The sequence below is a fragment of the Lactuca saligna genome, chromosome 3 (assembly GCF_052625555.1).
Source record: "Lactuca saligna cultivar CGN05327 chromosome 3, ASM5262555v1, whole genome shotgun sequence".
Lineage (NCBI taxonomy): Eukaryota > Viridiplantae > Streptophyta > Magnoliopsida > Asterales > Asteraceae > Lactuca > Lactuca saligna.
The window spans coordinates 51,143,214-51,165,145 of record NC_136419.1 but is presented as its reverse complement, the minus strand read 5'-3'; the positions used below and the strand labels follow the sequence as shown (position 1 = coordinate 51,165,145).

Here is a 21,932-nt window from a genome sequence, read left to right as displayed (position 1 = left end):
TAGCATATAATGTGTTCATAATCACAAATAATCAAGTCAGTGATCAACATACAACACACATTTAGGTAACATTATTTTACAATATCAAATACTACACATTTAAATTCATGTCAAATTCAGTCAAACACCCAAACACCCAAACACCCAAATCAAGAACTTAATGCTGCCAGCTTCTGTGACAGAACACCGCTTACCTCATCTCCCTGTTCAAACGTCTCCTGCCAAAAAAAAAAAAAAAAAAAATACATTTCAAATTAAAAAAAAAAAATCACATTTATGTAAAACAGAAAATTAGTTATTTTGGAAGTGATGTAATGTAAATGTTTAAAGTATAAATGCTCTCCTAAAAGGGTAATCAGAATACTTACCTTGCAAGTTTTGTTGGTGGGTCCTACATATTTGGGTGTAGTATTACAAATGCTATTACTTCTTGACAAGCTTCTTGCATTTTTATTGCTGTTTGGAATATTTTTAGGTGAATCTTTTTTAACATTTTTTGACCTTTCTGATGATCTTGGTGGGCTTCTTAGACTTGTTGCAATTGAAGCATTTGTACGCCTTTCAAACTCATTCATTTCATCAACAGCTTCTTCTATTGGCACACAGATCCGCTCTCTTTCATAAAAACACCACATTATTAAATTATTCAACCTTCCATTTTTCATTTTTTCACCCTTTTTATGTTCTAGAGGGAGGGGCAAACTTGGAATTTGAAAACTTAGTAACTTACCTTGGCAATGATGTGTATTGCCTTCGAAGCGGAGAGTTTCTTCCTTCCTTTCCCTCCTGCTCCTCAAGATCCGCAAACTGCTGCTTAAATCGATCGATTCCACTGAAAATAGGATACAAAGGGTATTTTCGTCATTTCACTATTCCGTGACAATTGACTTTTCTATGAGAGTCTTTAAAAATTATGACCTTGGATACATGAAGCTTATGTGTTCTTCGCCATGGAGGTACTCTTGCAGCATCTGGGGGTGGTACTCTAGGATCTGTGTACTTGAAAAAGACGAAAATACCCTTGAGCAATTTTCCCGATAAAGATTGTAGAATATGAGGATACATGTTACATACCTCTCTATAAATCAGCTCTCTAACATCATTCTTTGTTAATCTCCTTCTTTCAAAATCAAATTCAAGTTTTGAAATCGGTTGTTTTGATGGTTCAGTTTCCAAATTAGCTAAACCATAAAAATACGGATCTGCTAAAGCCTGCAAATTTTTAAAAAGAAATTTAAAATATCAGTAACCAGATATATAATATTTTGAGTGGATTTACAAGAAATGTATTTAAAACAAAATGGTATAAAGTTTTACTAAAGCTTATCTCTTCAGCAGATATCCGGTCAACTGGGTCAAAGGCAAGCAATCTTTCAAGTAAACGAAGTGCTAATGGATCAGCATTTGGGAATTTATGCGAAAATGGAACTTTTGTCTTGTTTGGAAGGCCATTTAAATATCTTCTAGCCTTTTCATTTCTTATCTGCAATAAATGGTAGTAACATATTTTTTTTATTAAAAAAGGAAGCAAACTTTTTTTTTTTTTTTCTTAAGAAAAAAAAAAAAAAAACAACAAACCCTAGCAATTATTTCAGCAGAAGGAGAACCAAGCAAATCAGTAACAAGATCTAATTGGTGCACAACGTTTCTCCCAGGAAACAAAGGCTTCCCTGTTAGCATCTCAGCAAATATACACCCTATGCTCCATATATCAATCGCAGGGGTATACTGGTAAATTCAAACTTTCAGTAATTCAATTCATTAGAATATGGAAAAACTCTCTGTGTGTGTGTGTGTGTGCTTACTTTTGAGAAAAATGAGCCACAAAGTTCAGGAGCACGATACCATCTAGTGGCCACGTAGTCCTGGAGACAATTATATATAAAATATAAATTCATTTCATATTTATAAAAAAAAAAATTGTAATTTTAGATATATACATATATACATACAGTCCAAAAAATCGCTGACGGGGTATCATCAAAGGATGCACGTGCTAAACCAAAATCACAGATCTTTAATTTGCAGTCTGCATTTGCGAGGATGTTTTTGGGTTTCAGATCACGATGAAACACATGAGCTGCAGAAAGAAAAATATATAATCAAGAAAATAAAATAATAATTAGAAGAAGAAGAAGAGGAAGAGGAAGAGGAAGAGGAAGGGGAAGAAACCTGTATGTATATATTTTAAAGCACGAAGGAGTTGATACAAGAAGAATTGATGATGTTCAGGGGTGAGGTCATCATTAACCTTGATGACCTCATCAAGATCAGATTCCATTAACTCAAAAACAACATAAATGTCTTTGAATTCTCTTCTACATGGAGGAAGCATGATGTGTTTTATTTCAACAATGTCTGGGTGTCGAAGAAGACGAAGGAGTTTGATTTCTCTAAGGATACGCGTGGCATCGGAAACATGTTCAAAAACATCGTTGATCTTTTTTATAGCGACTTTTTCACCGGTGTGCGTATCAACTGCAGCTGCAACAACACCATAGCTTCCTTTCCCAACAACTTCTTGAATCTCGTACAGACTTGCTTCACCATACTCGGTGAAAAATTCCTTGCCAAGCATGATTTGATTCTGAGTTTTTATCAACGAAAATATATGTAAGTTCTGTTTATGGAATCACACTTCATTAATTGTATATATGGTTTGGTTATCGAAGACTTTTGAAATCCTATGTTTGAGAGATTTTTAGAAATCTTTGGATGTGAAATCATGAACAGGACATAGGATTGCAATGGAATGGAATTCCAAATCCCTCGAATCAAATGCCCCATTGGTAAAGTTCCAATTACTAGAAAGTAATGGTTGTTCTCGTGGAAATGGTAAAAAGAAGGATCTGGAGATATTATGGATATATGCTAAAAGTCAGGATCTCTGAGTTAACCTAATGAAGATCTATGAAAATCTGAGTTAACCTAAGGAAGATCTATGAAAATCCAAGAAATCCGGAAACGAAAAGGGGAAAAATAAGAAAAACGAAGAAGAAAACAGAGTTAAAGACGAACCTTGAAGCTGAGCTTAGCAAGCAATTCTTCTCCGAAGGTGGAAAAACCTTCTTTAAGGGTTCAGTCTCGAAACTATCAACACGCGTCTTCTGAGAATTGAAGCTACAAAGACAAAGAACAGAAGAAGAAGAAGCAATGAAACCCACAAATATATATGTCTTCATTAATGACGATGGACAAGGGAAAATGGCAGATTTGAAATTGTCCACTCAATCCATGTCCAATAATTATTTTACAAAAAGTCAAATGTAAAGACTAGAGACAGAGAGAGAACAACCAATATCTAATCGCGAATCCAACCGTCCATTCCGAATCCAACGGCATATATTCAATTTTCGCGTTGTGGATCATCGCCTTTATACGCGATATATTCTAAAATATTGCGATTCTGATAAAGTTTCATCGATTTACAAGTAAAAAATGGATCTGATGCAAGCATCGTCTTAAATTGTGCGCCCCATCTTATCCCTACTGACACGCATACGCATCGCAGTCCATATATACAGAAGAGAATTGATTTTTATCATGTCGGTGTGGATAAGGATTAATCGGACTAAATCCAAACCTGAGATATGAACAGATCATCAATGGCAGTAGCTTAATCCCTTAATCCCTGTCATTAATATTATTCTAATTACTACTAATCATCGATAAGTACGGATGCGTTGACTACGGATGGGTTCTTGTTTAATAATACCTAAAGGGCGTTGATGTTGGGAGAGTTGACGAACGCCGACCATTGAAATCGTCATTGGCCGTTTCCGCTGCCGCCGGATCTCGCCGTTCGCCACCACTCTGTACATTATAGATACTCTTGTTTTGTAAGTTTGAAATCGACTGAGATTCCGTGAAGAGGGAGATAGAGTGGATTCAGCAAAAATGAACGTTGAGTTCGGGGGAATTTTGTTTGGGAAAAGTAATGAAATACTAATTTTAATTTGAAAGGTTATGCACAATTTCATATATTAACATTGTAGTTTGTAAAAAAATAATAAAGAAATGTTACTTGTTGACAAAAAATTTAAAAGTTATTCACTAACAAGGACACAAATAATTTTTTCTGAATACAAAAAAATTTGTAACTAATTCGGTTATAAAGGTGTACGGGTAAGCGAGAAATACATTTATGGCTGAATAAATTCAGCTATAAAATTTATTACAAACACTTTTTCTAATTTATAAACTACGATCCATCGTTAATCAGCATGCTTCGTAACAGCAGATCCTAAACACTAATATTCATTCATAAAAAAAAATTCATAAATATTTAAAAAAAAAACAATAATGTAGAGTTTTGACATTATCATGGAAATTTTAGTTCTATTTGAGAGGGTAGTTGATCTTAAAGATGATGTATTGATGTTGTAGGGTTTGGAATGAATGTGACATAGACTATGATGTTGTTTGGTCCGACACTTAATGATGACCTCAAGAGGGATTTTAAGAACAATGTTGACAAGTAGGATAAATATAGTTATATCAGACATAAATTTTTGCAACATCTAAAATTCTTGGAACATGCTTTCATTGATCTTTAGAAACAAGGATTCAAATAGCACATGAGAGAGTCGATGAATCTTTGATGGAATAAAAAATTGGATTGTAATGAACAAATGTGTCAACCGTAGAATAACTACTAGAAATGGAAATTAGAGGTGGTGGATGAAAGGTAGTCTGGTAGTAATTCTAGATGATTTAAGCATAGGTATGTCTCATCATGTCTTGATAAAGAGATAATTCACACATGGTTAATCAATAATTTTGAGTTAATGTTATATCCACACAATCAATAAGCGTAACACGGGGTACAACACGATCCATTGCACGGGGAAGCAAACACCTTAATAAACAACATAGCAAACAAAGAGAATTGCACTCATAATTGCATTGAAAACGACACGTTTGTAAATTATCCTCACAAAGATCGTTATATGTTAGCTAGAGCATACTAGAGTTCAATTTTTCTTGAATTTTGTGATCGTCGTAAGGTGGTATTAGCGAGAAGTTCGCAATGTAGACATTTTCACTTTATAATCCCAACTAAGCATTTTATGGTGGTTCATTCACTTTCTTTTTCTTTTTAATGACTTTATCAATCAATTGACAAATGATAACATTGATAAGAAATGGTAAAATCCAAAGATGTCATTGTCGTGTTTGAAGTTTTATTATTTACATCATAAACTCGCTTGAACCTTGACATAAGGTTTTTCAGGTGCGTTCGAATTTTAGGGTTTATGTAACAAATATAGTAGATGGATTCATATTTTTCTATTTATTTTAGTTATGTAGTATTTGAGGAAAGAATATATATATATATATATATATATATATATATATATATATATATATATATATATATATATATATATATATATATATATATATATATATATATATATATATATATATATAGGAGCAAGATCAAATGAGAACACCTAAAAGGTTGAGAACGCGAGAACAGATCTAGATTATCTAAATATTCAAATCTAAGGTTATTATTAGACGGGTCATTTATGTAAATTATGGAATTTATTGGTATTGAAGTGTAACTTTGAAGTAGTGAAAAGGGTATAATAGTAATTGATTGTTTATTTAATTCCTATAATTTCTCATTCTTTCCTTTCAATTTCATCTCTCTCTCTCTCTCTCTCTCTCTCTCTAGGGCACACCGCCTTTCAATTTTCTCGGTGTCATTATCTTCATAGAAATCAAAAGCTTAAGCCAACATCATCGACATTGTCGATCGACAGGTAAGGACGAACGTCGATCGACCGGAAAAGGATGAACGTCTCCATCGCTAAGAGGCGGAGCAGCCGGAGAAGATGAATCGGATGTCGGAGAAACGAATGGGTGGACAGCAGCACCATTAGGGCATCGTGATGCAAGAATTTTGGTGCCCGATGTTTGGATTTTGATATCCCTCCAGTTACTCTACCCTTATTCCACAAAAACCCTAATTCTTATAACTATTGCCTTTTACCAGGTAATTGCTTCGTTTAGTTTCCGATTTTGTTATTTTTAATTCATTCAATTTTGCATTCCAGACGATTCAATTGTCATTGGTGATTGAATTTTGCTGTGGATTTGACCGGATCTTTGTATACGTAAGTCTCGTGAAATCATTCAGTTTTAGGGTTTATTTATTTAATTAGAATCACTATTTCTGAGAAATTCTATTAATCCGCTAAGGCTTTATGTAGATTTTGCTTTTGTTTATGTCTCACAATTTGTTTACCAACAGGAAATTTGATATGAGTTGATATTATGTAATTACCTTGCTTGTAAAACGTAAGACAGATGTGTGTTATTTTCCAACTTGGTTAGATGACTTTTTGTTGAAACAAGTTCACTATTTGGCTCTATGATTCGCTTCGCTTCCTGGAAACTGTAAATATATGTACATCATATCATATGGGTATTTGCTAATGTTCAGAGGTGAATCAATTTTGCGTCCTCAATTTCTTATATTTTGATTAATTGTATGTTCTTTCCTGGTGAAAACAATCGATCTATTTGTTAATTTGTGAGAACAATGAATGACCGATCTATTTTGTTACTTTATGTTTCGTTTCTTTTTCTTATGTAGGCACCCTGAAGATTGAGGGTATTGAAACTCCGGCTCTCTTAAAATGGGTGTAACTAGTGGTAATGGAAGCTTACCAATACCACCTCTATCAAACTATAGAATGGGGAAAACCCTTGGGATTAGATTTGTTTGAGAAGATGAAAGTTGAAGAATTTGAGCTATTATGTTATGTATTTTTTTAGATGCAAGTTATATTATATTTTGATGAATTCATTTATGTTAGAATGCATATTTATTTATGAATAGTAGTGTATTCATTTGTAATTAGTAGGGCATTCATGTGTAAACGAATGTATTTATTTTATGATTAGATGTATTCAATTCTGAATAATAGTCTACTCATTTGTTAATAGAAGTTTATTCATTTGTGAATAACAGTGTAATCATGTGTTAATGAGTGTATTTATTTATGATTAGATGTATTCTTTTTATGAAGAAATAATAGTTTTTACACTATTTTTATTTCCAATTGATTAAAAAAAAGTATTTGATTACTTGTAAATGGATGTGTATTCATTAGTGATTGGATCAATAACAAGTTTCTTTTTAAAAAAAAAAAATCAATTATGAATACAAATGTATTAATCTGGGGTTCGACTTATATTCATTTTTTTTAACACAAAAAGTATGAAATAGGAGAAAAAAATGAATTTTTTAAGAAATTTTTTTTTCAATTTTAAAATAAATTTTGGTAAAAATGTTTTTTTTTTATATCCCATTAATAAGAAAAATACAAAATCAAATATTTATTTCTTTTTTGGTAATTGGTCCTAAATTTAAGGGATTTAGATTGATTTTTATTTTATTTTAATTTAATTAAAATATACAATTACTAATATGCCCTTATATGTTGATTGGTCCAGAATTGTTCTCGCGTTCTCAACCTTTTAGGTGTTCTCATTTGATCATTCCCCTATATATATATATATATATATATATATATATATATATATATATATATATATATATATATATATATATATATTTCAAATTTATTTAATTTTGATTTAATATTCTCTAAGAAATTTATAAGTTTTAACAAGTATGATTCAGAGACAAGATCAGTGATTGATTGGATTAGCGTAAAACCCGCGAATAAGGACGTAAGTCGTGGTACCGGACCACAATCATCGTCAGGACGATTCCCCTCTGTTCATCGTTATTAAAACAAGTAAGTTTTCTTATAGAATTTTAAAGCAAAATTAATTAAATATAAGTATATTTTCAGACATATTATCCAAAAAAATATATTCCTGGTAAAAATATCAACAATGAATAAGATTATGATGATAATCAAATAAATTCTATTAAAGAAACCGTTAATAACATAGAACAAAGTTTGAATAATTAGACAATACCTAAAACTAATGTTAATACAATATATAAAATAAGAACTTTTTGATTATTTTCAAGGTTACTCTATTAAAATGACAGAACAAACTTTGTCTATTAGTCAAAACCAACAAATTTACATTTGTTATCATCACGATCTATTATAGAGCATAGAACGAAATATAAATTTTTACATATCGGTTTAGTCCAAGTTGCTATCAAACCTCTATTTAGACTTGGAAATAGATGCTCTTGTTCTCCTTATTTTAAGAAACAGGAGACATAAAGATTTTCAAAATTCTATTTTAGTTATGGCTGAAACAATTATTGCTAACGGACCTATTTATTTTAACTGTTATCCAAATTTTTCTATAGAATTATTTAATAAAAATATTTTAGACACATTAGTGTTAACTGTAGAAACAAAAAATTTAGAATTTAAAGATGATACAAACATTTAGCAATAATTTATCGCGTCTGTTACAAAACTATGACAAGTACACTTGAACCGAAAATTTATTTATCAAGTCCTAAAAACGAAACAATTATTTTTGAAGCAAATACTAACCATACCAAAGTGCACACACCAAAAAGATTAAAATGGTCTGATATAACTCAATCATGTAATTGGAACTTATAAAATGTTATCGATCAAAAACCATTAGATTCTTTAATCTCAAATATTATTGAATATAATGATGGTTCTAAAGATATAAGAGTAAATTACTAAAATCGTCCCTGTGGTTTGGACAAAATTACACGTTTGGTCCCTAACTTTTTTTTTTACACTCAGATCGTCTCTGTGGTTTGATTTTGTTGCGTTTTTTGTCCCTGTGGTTTGATTTTGTTGCATTTTTTGTCCCTTACATACATAAAGTTAGGGACCAAACATGCAACTTTTACCAAACCATAGGGACAAAAAAAGCAACAAAATCAAACCATAGGGACGATCTGAGTGCAAAAAAAAGTTAGGGACCAAACGTGCAATTTTGACCAAACCACAAGGATAATTTTAGTAATTTACTCTAGATATAATTTTTTTCTTCCTTAAATATTTCATCATCTAGATTATCAACTTCTTTTACCTCAGAAACAGGCTCTTCAAAATCTTCATTTTCAAAATCAAGATCTTTAAAACTAAAAACTGTTGACTATACTAATTATATTCCCAAACCTTTATATCAAGATGATCAAAATAGTGAAAATAGTCTTCCTAGTCCTACTAAATTAGATTTTATTGATGAACTTCAAAGTTTTAAACAATAGATATAAGTTCTAAAATACAAATTAATTGTTCAAAAGATCATAAGCTTTGGACTAATATGTCAAAAAGACATTGGGAAATAAATTCCAATATATGCAAAACCATTTAACATTTATAAGAAACTAGAACTCAAGAAAATTATAATTTATACAAAATACATCCATATACTAATAAGTATAATAAACAAATAGAAAAAATTTCTAGACTAAGGATAGGAATAAAAAAATACGAGAAATTACGAAGTCACTATTTAGAGTCAATAAAACATATTTCCTTAATCGTAACAAAAACAACCTGGTAAAATGAATTTCTCAAATTTAGAATATCAAGTTAATTTGGATTACTTAAAAGATATTTAGTATTATAAAGATTACAATAATAAAAAAATGAGCTTGGCACGAAGAAAATCTTTCATACTACTTAAGATGTCTCCATTTAGGGCTTTGGAAGATTATGTTTTTTCAAATGAATTTCATTCTCATTTTTTTCAATGGTTTGAATTAATTTACACCCCTAAACATAAGATAAAATACTTATTTAAAAATAATTCTATCACTCCTATTTTAGAGAAAAAAAATATAAAGATAGTATTTATAATAAAGAAATTGTTGCTAATTTTCCACCAAAATGAGAAATTATTATTAAAGATATGTTTATTGCAACTCCTTTAGTTCAAACCCCAAATTAATTAACTACTGAAAAGGGTCTTCAAAAAAATAATTTACCAAAATAATTATGCAAACGAAACCTTATCTAGTATTACTGAGCATTTAGTTAAAATTGAAGAAAAATTTTTTAAAGATAAAAATGTTAATAAGCAAGAGATAACAAACACTAGTAATATAAGTTTTATTCCTTGCCAAATTGATGGCAATTTTAATCTAGGAAATATGGATTTAATTAACGAATTAGAAAAAAGGCTTTCAAAACTTCATATCTCATACACTAACAATATTAATACTCTTACAAATAATGAATATGAAAATAGTGATATTAATAGTGAAACAAATTTTGAAACTCTTACTCAACAATTTATTAATACCAATGATGATATTAATTGAGTAAATTACTGAAATCGTCCCTGTGGTTTGGTCAAAATTGCACGTTTGGTCCCTAACTTTTTTTTGCACTCGGATCGTCCCTATGGTTTGATTTGCGTTTTTCGTCCCTATGGTTTGATTTTGTTGCATTTTCGTCCCTTACATACATAAAGTTAGGGACCAAACATGTAATTTTTACCAAACCATAGAGACGAAAAACACAATAAAATCAAACCACAGGGACGATCCGAGTGAAAAAAAAAAGTTAGGGACCAAACGTGCAATTTTGACCAAACCACAGGGACGATTTCAGTAATTTTCTCATATTAATTAACTCACTAATAACTTTTCAAATCTTAATAAAATTCATCAATCAAAACAAAGCACTTTTGGAAAGAATCCAAAACCAAAAATAAGAAATTATTGGAATAGACCTTCTCTTCCAGATGTTCAACTTAAAGAAAGAACTTTTCAATTTGATCGTTCTCAAGATTATGGTAATTCTGTTTATGAATGAAATATTGATGGTCATTCTGAATATCAAATTATGAATATTGTACAAGAAATAACTATGACAGTTAATGCATATAAAGCTCATAATAATACTCAACTTCAAATTGTTAATATTATTACTTTTGATTTTACTAGCAATCTTAAAGGTTGGTGGGATTTTTATATTTCACAAGAAGAAAAAGATTATATTTTATCTACTAAGAAAACCATTATAAAAGAAGAAGTTTGAAGATGATATGGTTAACAATTTAGTTTATGCTATTATCAAAAACTTTGTAGGAGATCCTACTACTTTTCAAGAAAAAACTTCAGAAATTTTTATGAATTTACATTGTAAAAAACTTACTGATTTTAGATGGTATAAAGATAATTATCTTGTTAAAGTTTTTTCGAGACCTGATTGTAAAGAATCTTATTGGAAAGAACGTTTTATGGCTGGTCTTCGAAAACTCTTTGCAGAAAGAGTTAGACAAAAATTAAGAGAGAATTTTAATAATATCATTCCTTATCAAAATTTAACTTATGGAGATTTAATAAACTAAATTAATTAAGTGGGATTAGCAGTTTGTGTTGATCTTAGGTTTAAAGAAAAGCTCAAAAAAGATAGAATTAACAGTAGAAATGAATTAGGAAAATTTTTCCAACAATATGGTTATGAGCCCTTGAATGGTCCGTCTACTTCAAAATCTAAAGTATATACGAAAAGATCTTCAAAATATTTCAAGAAAAAGAAATACAATATTCCAAAAAATTATAGAAAAGGCAAGGATTACGCTTCAAAATCTAAAAAACCTTATAAACCAATTTATAAAAAATCTAAAAGAAAGTCAAAAGATATTATTACTTGTCATAAATATAGGCGTAACGGTCATACAACTAATAATGGTTATGCTAAAACAAAAATAAATTAGTTAAATGTTTCTGAAGATTCGAAAGAACAAATAAGAAAAATTATTTTAAATATTGATTCAGATTCCGATAAAAGTATTTCTGATTTTCAAAAAAATGATTTAAATATTCTCGAACATACTACTTTGAGTTCAAAAGATTCTGATACATGCGAATGTATTGGTAAATGTCATTGTAATAATTTAATCAATGTTATTACTAGTAGTTCTATTAATGTTCTTTCACAAGATGATAAAGATCTTCTAAACTCTCTAGATTCTATAAAAGATAAAAATACTCAAGAATTATTAATAAAGCAGATGCTTAATAAAAATAACAACATAACTCCTGCTAATAATGAAAATTTAATTTTAAAAAATATATGTGAAAGATTTACTGAAGCAAAAACAATTTTTATACAAGAACTTCAAGAAGAATTAAAATAGTAAAACAAGAAATAAAAGAAATAAAAAATAAACCTTTTATTTTAGAAAAAGAAAAACCTTCTACTTTTAATAACAAAAATATAGAAATTACTTTAGTCAAAAATAATTTTAAAATCAACCTAACCGCCTTAATTAACAGTGGTGCTGATATGAATTGTATTTAAGAAGGAATTTTTCCTACACAATTCTATGAAAAAACTGCATCTAGACTTACTGGTGCTGGAGGTAAAATATTAATTGTAAATTATAAAATTTCCGATGTTCATATTTGTAATGATCAAGATTACTGTTATAAAACTCACCTAATTTTGGTAAAAGATATATCTTCTCCTTTAATTTTAGGAACACCTTTTATTACATAACTATATATCTTTTTTATGGTTCATAATGATGGTATAAGAACCAATGTTTTTGAAAAAGAAATCATATTTAAATTTTGTGAACCCCTCTATATTTAATTATTAATGTCATTAATTATAAAACACAACAATGAAATAAATGATTTTTGAATAATTAATCAATTAAATTATAATAATATTCAAAATAAAATAACAGCTCTAAAATTAAAATTTTAGAAAAATGTTTGTTCTAATATTTCTAATGCCTTTTGGAATCTAAAGCAACATATTGTAAAATTATCATATACAATTTTTTTAATGAAAAAGATATTCTTTTAAAATCTAGAGCCATTCATATGAATAATGAACTAGAAATTTACTGTAAAAATGAAATTCAAGATTTATTAGATAAAAAACTCATAAGGCCTTCTAGATCACAATGGTCTTGTTCAACATTTTATGTTATGAATGTCGTAGAATTAGAAAGAGGATCACCAAGATTAGTTATTAATTATAAACCTTTAAACAAGGTTTTAGAATGGATTCTTTATACTATTCCTAATAAAAGAAATTTGCTAAAAATGCTTTATGATTCAAAAATATTTTCAAAATTTTATATGAAATATGGATTTTGACAAACACAACTTCATGAGGAAGATAAATACAAAACTGGTTTTAATGTTCCTTTCGGACATTTTGAATGGAATGTAATGCCTTTTGGATTAAAAATGCCCCTTCTGAATTCCAGAATACTATGAATGATATCATAACTCCTATAAGTAGTTTTGTTATTGCTTATATTGACGATGTCTTAATTTTTTCAAAATCCATTGATCAATATTTCAAACATTTAAATCAATTTCATGATTTAATCTATCAAAATGGTTTAGCCGTCCCTGCAACAAAAATGCATTTATTTAAGGATGAAATTCGTTTTTTAGGACATGATATTGTCAAAAATACTATTCGAGCTATTATAAGAAGCTTGCAATTTTCTACTAAATTTCTCCGATGAAATTAAAGATAAAAAGCAACTTCAATGATTTTTAGGATGCTTAAATTATATCCATGATTTTTTCAAAGATTTAGGGATTATATGTAAACTGTTTTATAATAGATTAAAAGATAATTATGAACTATGAACTCAAAAACATACATATATAATTTAATATATAAAACAAAAGGTTCTTACTTTGCCATGTTTAAATCTACCTCATCCCAGTGCCGATATCATAGTTTAAACCGATGCTAGTGATATTGGATTCGGAGAAATTCTAAAGCAAAAATTTTGTTAACTCAAAAGAGGAACAATTGGAAGTTCGGAAATGATTTATTTTCGAAATGAGTTTGGAATTATTGAAGATTGTTGGGGTGTGTTTTTATGCTCAACTTTAGGGTGATCGATTTGGAGTTTGAGAAGCTCGTGATCATTCGTTGATGCTAGGTTTGTATGGTCTCACATCCTAGAGCCCAAATTGAAGAATCATGAAAGAATTGCAGATTGAAGTTTATTTCAACATGTGTCACCTTTGAGGCTCGAACCACATAGTTGCTCGATTTTGGAAGATTTGAAGCAGGTTATCCATTCCTAACTTTGAGGGGGAGAATTTTGGGGTGCAAAGTTTTCCATGTATGACTTTGTAAATGGTTTAACCTTTATAGACCCACTTGCATGTGGTGCATTAGCCTTTTGACTAACGAGTTAGAGAGTGAGAGAGAGAGAGAGAGAGATGTAAACACCTCTATATAAGGTGGGTCCCTACCACTTATAGAGGTGTGCTTGAGAGATGTAGTTCAAAATGATTAGTGAGTGAGATATTTATGAAGTTCTGGACTAGATCCCTTAGCACCCAAATCATCATGCTCATTGTGCAAACTTTAATTCCGCATGCCAAACCATGTTCTTATGTTACTACAGAATGATACAAAAAAAATTATTCAACTGTCAAAAAAGAAATTTTAAGCATTGTTTTATGTATCAAAAAATTTGAAGATTATTTATTTATGAATTTTTTTTAGTAAGAATAGATTGTCAATCTACAAAAACAAAGAAATCCTACTGATTTCTAAGCAGTGAAAAACAATGAAATTGGTTTACCTGGTGCGGATGTAAGGGTCGGAAATGCAACTACAGATTGAAAGTGCTCGAGCCGGAATTTTTTTTCCGGAAATCCACATAATGTCAAACAAAACAAAAACAAAATAATTTTAATGTTTGTTTGAAATTATTGGTTTTAAATTGATCCCCACTAAACACAAATTAATTATTATTGTTAATTCCATTTTACTTTTATTTTTATACATAAATTAATTTTGAGAAAAAATCAACAGAACCAAAAAAATAAATATATACTTTTAATAATTCAATTGAATTTCATGTTAATCAACAATTAAGAATAAAGTGTTTTTACTTTACATCAATTTAATTGTAGAAGGAGAGTCAATATTTGAAGATGCGACGAACAACTACCAATTTGAGATTTTTTTTGAAATAATAATGATATAAAAAAGGGAACACCTCAATAGCAAGTAGCTAATAGAGGCCCCAAACCAAGTACATGAAAATAGAGAAGACAGTAAATGAATTACAATTACATCAAATAAAAGGTGAGGCATTCCAATCTTCCCAACTACAGAATTCACCTTTGCTCCTATTTTTTTATCCAAATAAACACCATGGACTTAATGTTCTCGACAACTTTATGCGGGTTACAGAATCTCGCTTGAAACAACCGTTCATTTATGTGTTTCCAAAGCATCCAAATTAGACCATAGCAGATTGCAATTAGTCGCTTTCGTTTTTTTTTGTATTGCTTCCCCATTTAGCCGCAAATTCCACAATATCCACCACTTCATTTACGTCACTCAAATTAATCCCATACCACCTGAAAATCATCTCTCGCACCATTACCACAAATGGGCAGTTAATGATAATGTGGTTGGCACATTCAAGCCCGTCAATGCATGAACCACATATAGTCGAGTCTAGATTAATGCCTCTGTGAGATAGTGCCACAGCAGAAGGAATCCGTCCTTGCATAGCTCTCCACACAAAGCAAGTTACCTTTATGGGGACAAGCTTACTCCATTTGATCATCACCTGTTGATTGTTGACGGGTAGCGTTTGATCAATCCTTTGCCTTAGCATATGCACCATATAGTTTCCATCAGGGCTTAGTTTGCATTTAATCTCATCTGGACCAGGTTGTAGTCGAATAGTTGTAATGGCCTTTGTCAAATTCTCCAACTCGGTAGTTAATCCCATGTTTATTGGACACGAACTCCAATCCCACTTGATTTCATCTGCAAGTATCCGAATACTTACCTTACACCTTTTCTTAGATTCAAGAGCATAAAGTGAATGGAATGCAGTCTTTAATTTATAGGTTCCAATCCAAAAATCATGCCAGAATTGGGTATTATCCCCAGACTTGATCACCTGCTGGAATATATCATCAAAACTAATACCCAACCTTTCAATGTCCTTCTTAGTTCCCGATATGTGGTTCCATACACCGGATATTTGTTTCCTTGACAAATGATCAACCGGTTTATTAGCTAATTATGGATTCCTGTAATAACCTTGCACCAAAAGGATGAAGATTCGTTTCTTAACCGCCACCACCATTTCACCATAAGAGCTATGTTAAGTGCTTTGATGGACCCAACTCCTAGACCACCATTCTCTTTGGCTGCTATAACTTTCTCCCATGACACCCAATGTATCTTTTTCTTTTCTTCGTTTCCACCCTTACAAGAAATTTCTTCGCAGCTTCTCTAGAGTCTCAATAACCCCAACGGGTGCTTTGAAAAGTGATAGATAGTATGTTCGTTTCCACCAATTTGAGATTTAATTTAAAATAATATGGGAGTAATAGCATCAATGTTTCACCCATTCTTTTTGATTTGTGATTGGTCAATTTGAAGGAAGAATGTATAATGAGGGAATGAAGTTACCGGCTGTAATGGTTCGATGTGGAACGAAGGACGTGTGTGGTTTTGTAGGGTTTAAAAAACTAAATTTCTTAACTTAAAGGATATTAAACATTTTAATTATTTATCATAATTAAGCATAGTTAAGATTACTATTATACCCTTATATTAATTATTAAATTTTTAATTATTCTTAAATTTTGATTGGTCATTCATCCACACAATAGTTAGTTAAAATAAATGAACTTCTCTCTCTCTCTCTCTCTCTCGCTCTATATATATATATATATATATATATATATATATATATATATATATATATATATATATATATATATATATACTAGCCATTAACCCGCGCAAAGCGGCGGCGATAAATAATTTTGTTACGGTGAAGGTTTGGAGGGTTAGGTAAATATTTTACACACCGTTGGATGATACATGTACAATGCACTAGTGGTGAATGGGTAAAGATAATTTACAAAATATATATTAGGGTTGTTAAAAGGTTAATGTCATAAAAACCCTTTTGGGTTTTGTCGGTTTTGCCCAAAGTTGAATTTTATGTCCGTTTTTATTCTAATATTTTTCAAAAAAATGTTCGGTTTTACCCTTTTACTTGTGATAACAGGTTACCATTATATTAACTTCGCAAAAAATCCTTCAGTTTACAGTTTTTTACGTTTTTACCCTTAAATTTATAATTTTTTTTTACACTTTTATACTATGTATTTTTTTTTTTTTTTTCATATTATACGTATTAATGCAGAAAAATTATATATGAAAAAGTTTTAATTAAATATTGTATTTACATTTTTTTTAATGTTATTTCTTATATATATATATATATATATATATATATATATATATATATATATATATATATATATATATATATATATATATATATATATATATATATATATCACCAGTAAAAGGGTAAAATCAATCATTTTTTTTCGAAAATATTAGGGTAAAAATGTACATAAAATTCAACTTTGGGCGAATCCGACAAAACTCTAAAAACTTGTGGGTTTTTATGACATTAACCTTTGTTAAAAATATCTAAAAACGATAAACCGATAAATCGTACCGATTTTTAGGCTACCAAATAGGATTTTTTTTTTTTTTTTTTTTTTTTTTTTTTTTAATTGGTCATGTAAAATATTTGGTTTCAGGTCTTGTTACGATGGCACTTGCAAAACACATTTCATTTTACAATGTTAATGTGCATTGGAGATATATAATTCTTTTTAAAATATAAACAATAAACGTGTTTGGAATTTAAAAATAAAACCAATAATATATATATATATATATATATATATATATATATATATATATATATATATATATATATATATATATATATATATATATATATATATATATATATATATATATATATATATATATATATATATGAACAAATTTTTTTTTTTACTAAAGTATCATCCATTTCTAGTAGAATTGTATGTGAAAATGATGTGTCATCGTTTGTGTCGTTGGTTCTGATAGTTATACCTTAATTGTGAAGTTAAAGATGTGAGCATGTTTACCTGTATTATATGGGGCTTAACAACCTAATCCATACTTCAAGTGGTTGTGAGATTAAAAAGATAACAAAATAGGTGTGATGGGAATAAATGTTCAAACCAAAAAAAATTGTCATTATTTAAAAAAAAACACCTAACCAAAGTGACAAAAATTGTAGTTGACCCATATGATATCGTTACATAATAATAATAATAATAATAATAATAATAATAATAATAATAATAATAATAATAATAATAATAATAATAATAATAATAGGTAATAAATATTTCTTTAAATTCCTTAAAATTGATTGGAGATTGTAAAATTGCTACGATGTTATTTATAAGACCTTATTTTGGTTATAGTATTATGAAGTGTGTTTCATATTTCTACCAAATAACAATTTATTTTAAAACTATTTACTGTTTAACATTTAGTGGAGATAGTGAGCTTCAAGCTTCTTGAGCTATATTTACAAATTACAACCCTTCTTTGATTTCTTTAACTTTTATTGAAGATTTTTAAAATGGTGGAACGATATTTTAGATTACAGATTTTGATAATGGTATTATGAAGTGTGTGTTATTACTACATATGCAGCATATTTCGATAGTGGTATTATGAAGTGTATGTTATTACTACATCTTCAAGAACAAACGAAACAACTACCTAATTTGCAAAACAAACAATAACAAAACCATCAAGATCGGAAATGCTGTCAAAAGTTTATGGATATGTATCAGGCTTCAATTGTACCTCTCATGTGCAAGTCTTTGCCAATATCTCCATGTTGATATAATATATATTAGATAAAATAAATACTTTCTTTGTTTTCACATTTCCATCATAATTAAGCAACGGTTGAAGGTCTATTGATGGGTTACAATTTCAGATTAATACAAAAAGAAAAATCAAAAAATCAAAGCTTTAATCCTGTAAATACTAAATATTGGTTTGGTACAAAACCAATCTGAACAAACACACAACTCCATCGATTGACCATCTAAGTTGACCGAATCGTAAAATCAGTCCACCAGTGGTAGAGACTACCAAAAAAACGAAAACAACAGTAACAATATCTATGAAAAATCCAAAATAAATATCTGAGTAGATACAACTTTCAGAAGACTAATTAAATAGAAAGCTTAAATATTGCACGTTTAATGAAGGGATATAGTAACATAAATACCTCTCAAATGTTGTTGAACCGCAAAACATAACCACCGGACAGTAGAACCAGGAAATAACTCTTCAGAAACAAATGCCTAAAAAACAAAAGGTTAGCATCCATTAACTCGGAATAAATAGAGGAATCACTGGAACCATGTAAGTTAAGATCCAAATAAGCTAATTGTACACCCATAAACTCGGTGCTATAAGGTTTTTTACAAAAAAAAAAAAAAAAAAAAACACATGAACAAACTCAATCTGTGAGTTTAGATCAAGTGATATAGAGAGGAGAGATAGTTACCAGCATATGGTTCTTCTTCCAGGAGGGTCAACCAAGTGAGAGAATAGATAGTGATAGCCTCAGTGGACGATGGTGTGTGTAGCGGCATGGAAAGCGATTTAGCGATGGTGGAAACAACGGTGTGTAGTGGGGAAGGTCGCCAGTTAGTAAGAGAGAACGAGAAGAGCGGTGGTGGTAGTTGCGCAAGATGATGAAGGAGAAGGAGATGGAGATGGTTTAGTGGTGGAGGCAGAGATGGTGATGGAAAGGTTGAGGAGCGGCGCATTAGATTGATTGTGTCTAGGGTGTTAGGCGATGTTGGTTTTTATATGTGAGGTTAGTTTCATTAAGATGCGATGGTCGTGGATAATCTGAAAAAAGATGGTAATGCAAAGGATGACCTGACGGACTTTTTGGTGATTCAGTCAAACGGTAGTGCAAGGAGACTTATATTTAGAGAGGGAGAAACGAATTGTGTAGTTTCTCTGCAGGGGAAATCCATCAAGTAGCCAGAATAGAATGGAGAGATGTTTGCCATATTTTAGCAATTAACAAACTCATCAGGGATAAAAGGGATTAAAGCCGTGTCAAAATTCCATAACATGCATTGGTTGATTGTAATGATAGTTTAATGGTTTCCACGTTTTAAAAAAATAGTATTATTATATTCAATCTATTTTTATTTTTAGTAATAGTGAGATTTCTTTTATAAGATAGTAAAAATATATATTTTGCGAACTTATATCTTCCCGCGATGCACTCTTAAAAAGGAAACTTTTTTGTATGATTTTTTTTTTTCAAAAAAAGTGACATAAAACACCAAATCGGTCTTATAGAAACATATTCGCAAAAAAAAATCTCGAAAAGAATGAGCATATATGGCAAGTACACATGAAGATTTGTTACGAACATTGTGAATTTCCGACGTTTGTGCACATATGCACCTGTCGTATATGTACATTTTTTTTTCAAGATTTTTTTAGAAAAAGTCATACAAATTTTTTTGCATTTTAAGAGTGGTTCACGGGAAACTATGGGTTCGTAATAATATATATATATATATATATATATATATATATATATATATATATATATATATGCACTCTATTTTTTACTTTTCAATTTTATTATATTAATAATTAAATATAATACAATGCTATGTTGTATTTTCCCATAATGAGGATTGCATTACAATGAGGTCTAAACACAAGGGAGGCCTTTGTTGGATACATACAAGGAGTAATGGACTCACACTATACAGTACATAAGTACACATATAAATACAAATACATGTTCTACTAACTTCCCCCACGTTTTAATAGAGAGGAGAATTTCGAATGTTCAAATTGGTCTTAAAATTGTTGGAAACCTGCATCGGAAGTCCTTTGGTGAAGATGTTGGCATACTAAGCAGAGGTAATAAGGATAATGCTTATGATACTTGTTTAGGATGCTGAGTGATTAAGAGACAATCCACATTAGTTTTCAGGACCGTAGGTCTTTGCGCCGTAACAATGTTATGTATTGATTATGATATCCTTATAGTTTTTTTCGTTGAACAACATCTTTACTCAAAGATATTTTTAATAAAACAAAACAATTTTTGCAAAATGTTTTAATATACCAGGATTTTCCACAAACAAAAGTACTATGATTTTAAAGCTTAAAGATTTTTTTTGGTTATGAAAATAAGGGATGTCACACCTTATTTGATAGATCTTAATGTATTCATTGAGATTGTTGAGTAATCCAGGAAATAATAAAAATACAAACGGATATTGAAGCATAGTAATATTCATATTCAAGATGTTGTAAGGGATAGGTTGAAGAGACAGTAGAGTAGCTAGCTTTCCCGAAGATCTCCCACTTAAGTCAAGTGAGTACATATTTACTTTCATTAATATGATTTTAATACTAGTATTAATTAAAGTATTAAATATATGTTTAAAGCTATATGTGAATTATATGTTTATTGATTGGAATATATGTTAGATGTATATTTGATAACATACGATGTGCGAACCAATATGGTTCTATATGTGTTAAGATGTATATATAATATTATTAGATGAAAATAATAAGAGAAGTATTATTTTTGAGAAAACATACATACACTACCTATATATATATATATATATATATATATATATATATATATATATATATATATATATATATATATGTACCTATTACATTCTTGTTAAATGTATACACTAGGTTAGAATAACGTTGCTTAAATAAAATAATTATTGCATGTTGATTTTAAGCATGGTAATCTTGCCTAGTGAAACGATAAGGCTTACAAAGGAAGCTTTGTTTGGGTTAAGTTGAACATATGTTAATGTACCCTAAGACTTAAAAGGGATGATTAGTTCAATTAAGCTTGTACATTGGGTAGTTTCATGTCGGGATGTACGTAAGCTTTGAATGGAGAGTAGAACTATGTTTCTCAGGTATTACTTGTGTTAGGGTATTATTATGTGCTGGGATATGGGTTCTACTCTTACAAGGGTACTATAATGAGCCAGAAATACTATCATTTACAAAGTCCTTTTTGACACTATTACGTGTTGGGGCACGAAA

At 29.7% G+C, this 21,932-nt stretch overlaps 1 protein-coding gene across 1 annotated transcript; it reads right to left on the bottom strand.

Annotated features, from left to right (window-relative positions):
- Positions 1 to 3,564, bottom strand: LOC145036516 (mitogen-activated protein kinase 9-like). Its single transcript, XM_078984973.1, has 11 exons — positions 3,019 to 3,564; positions 2,173 to 2,587; positions 1,953 to 2,080; positions 1,806 to 1,865; positions 1,579 to 1,728; positions 1,330 to 1,483; positions 1,075 to 1,214; positions 919 to 992; positions 731 to 832; positions 369 to 615; positions 1 to 218 (listed from the first exon to the last, which is right to left on the bottom strand). Exons 2-11 carry the CDS (start codon positions 2,576 to 2,578, stop codon positions 150 to 152), a joined length of 1,530 nt encoding a protein of 509 aa, XP_078841099.1. The 5' UTR covers positions 2,579 to 2,587; positions 3,019 to 3,564; the 3' UTR covers positions 1 to 149.
- Between the last annotated feature and the right edge of the window lie 18,368 nt (positions 3,565 to 21,932).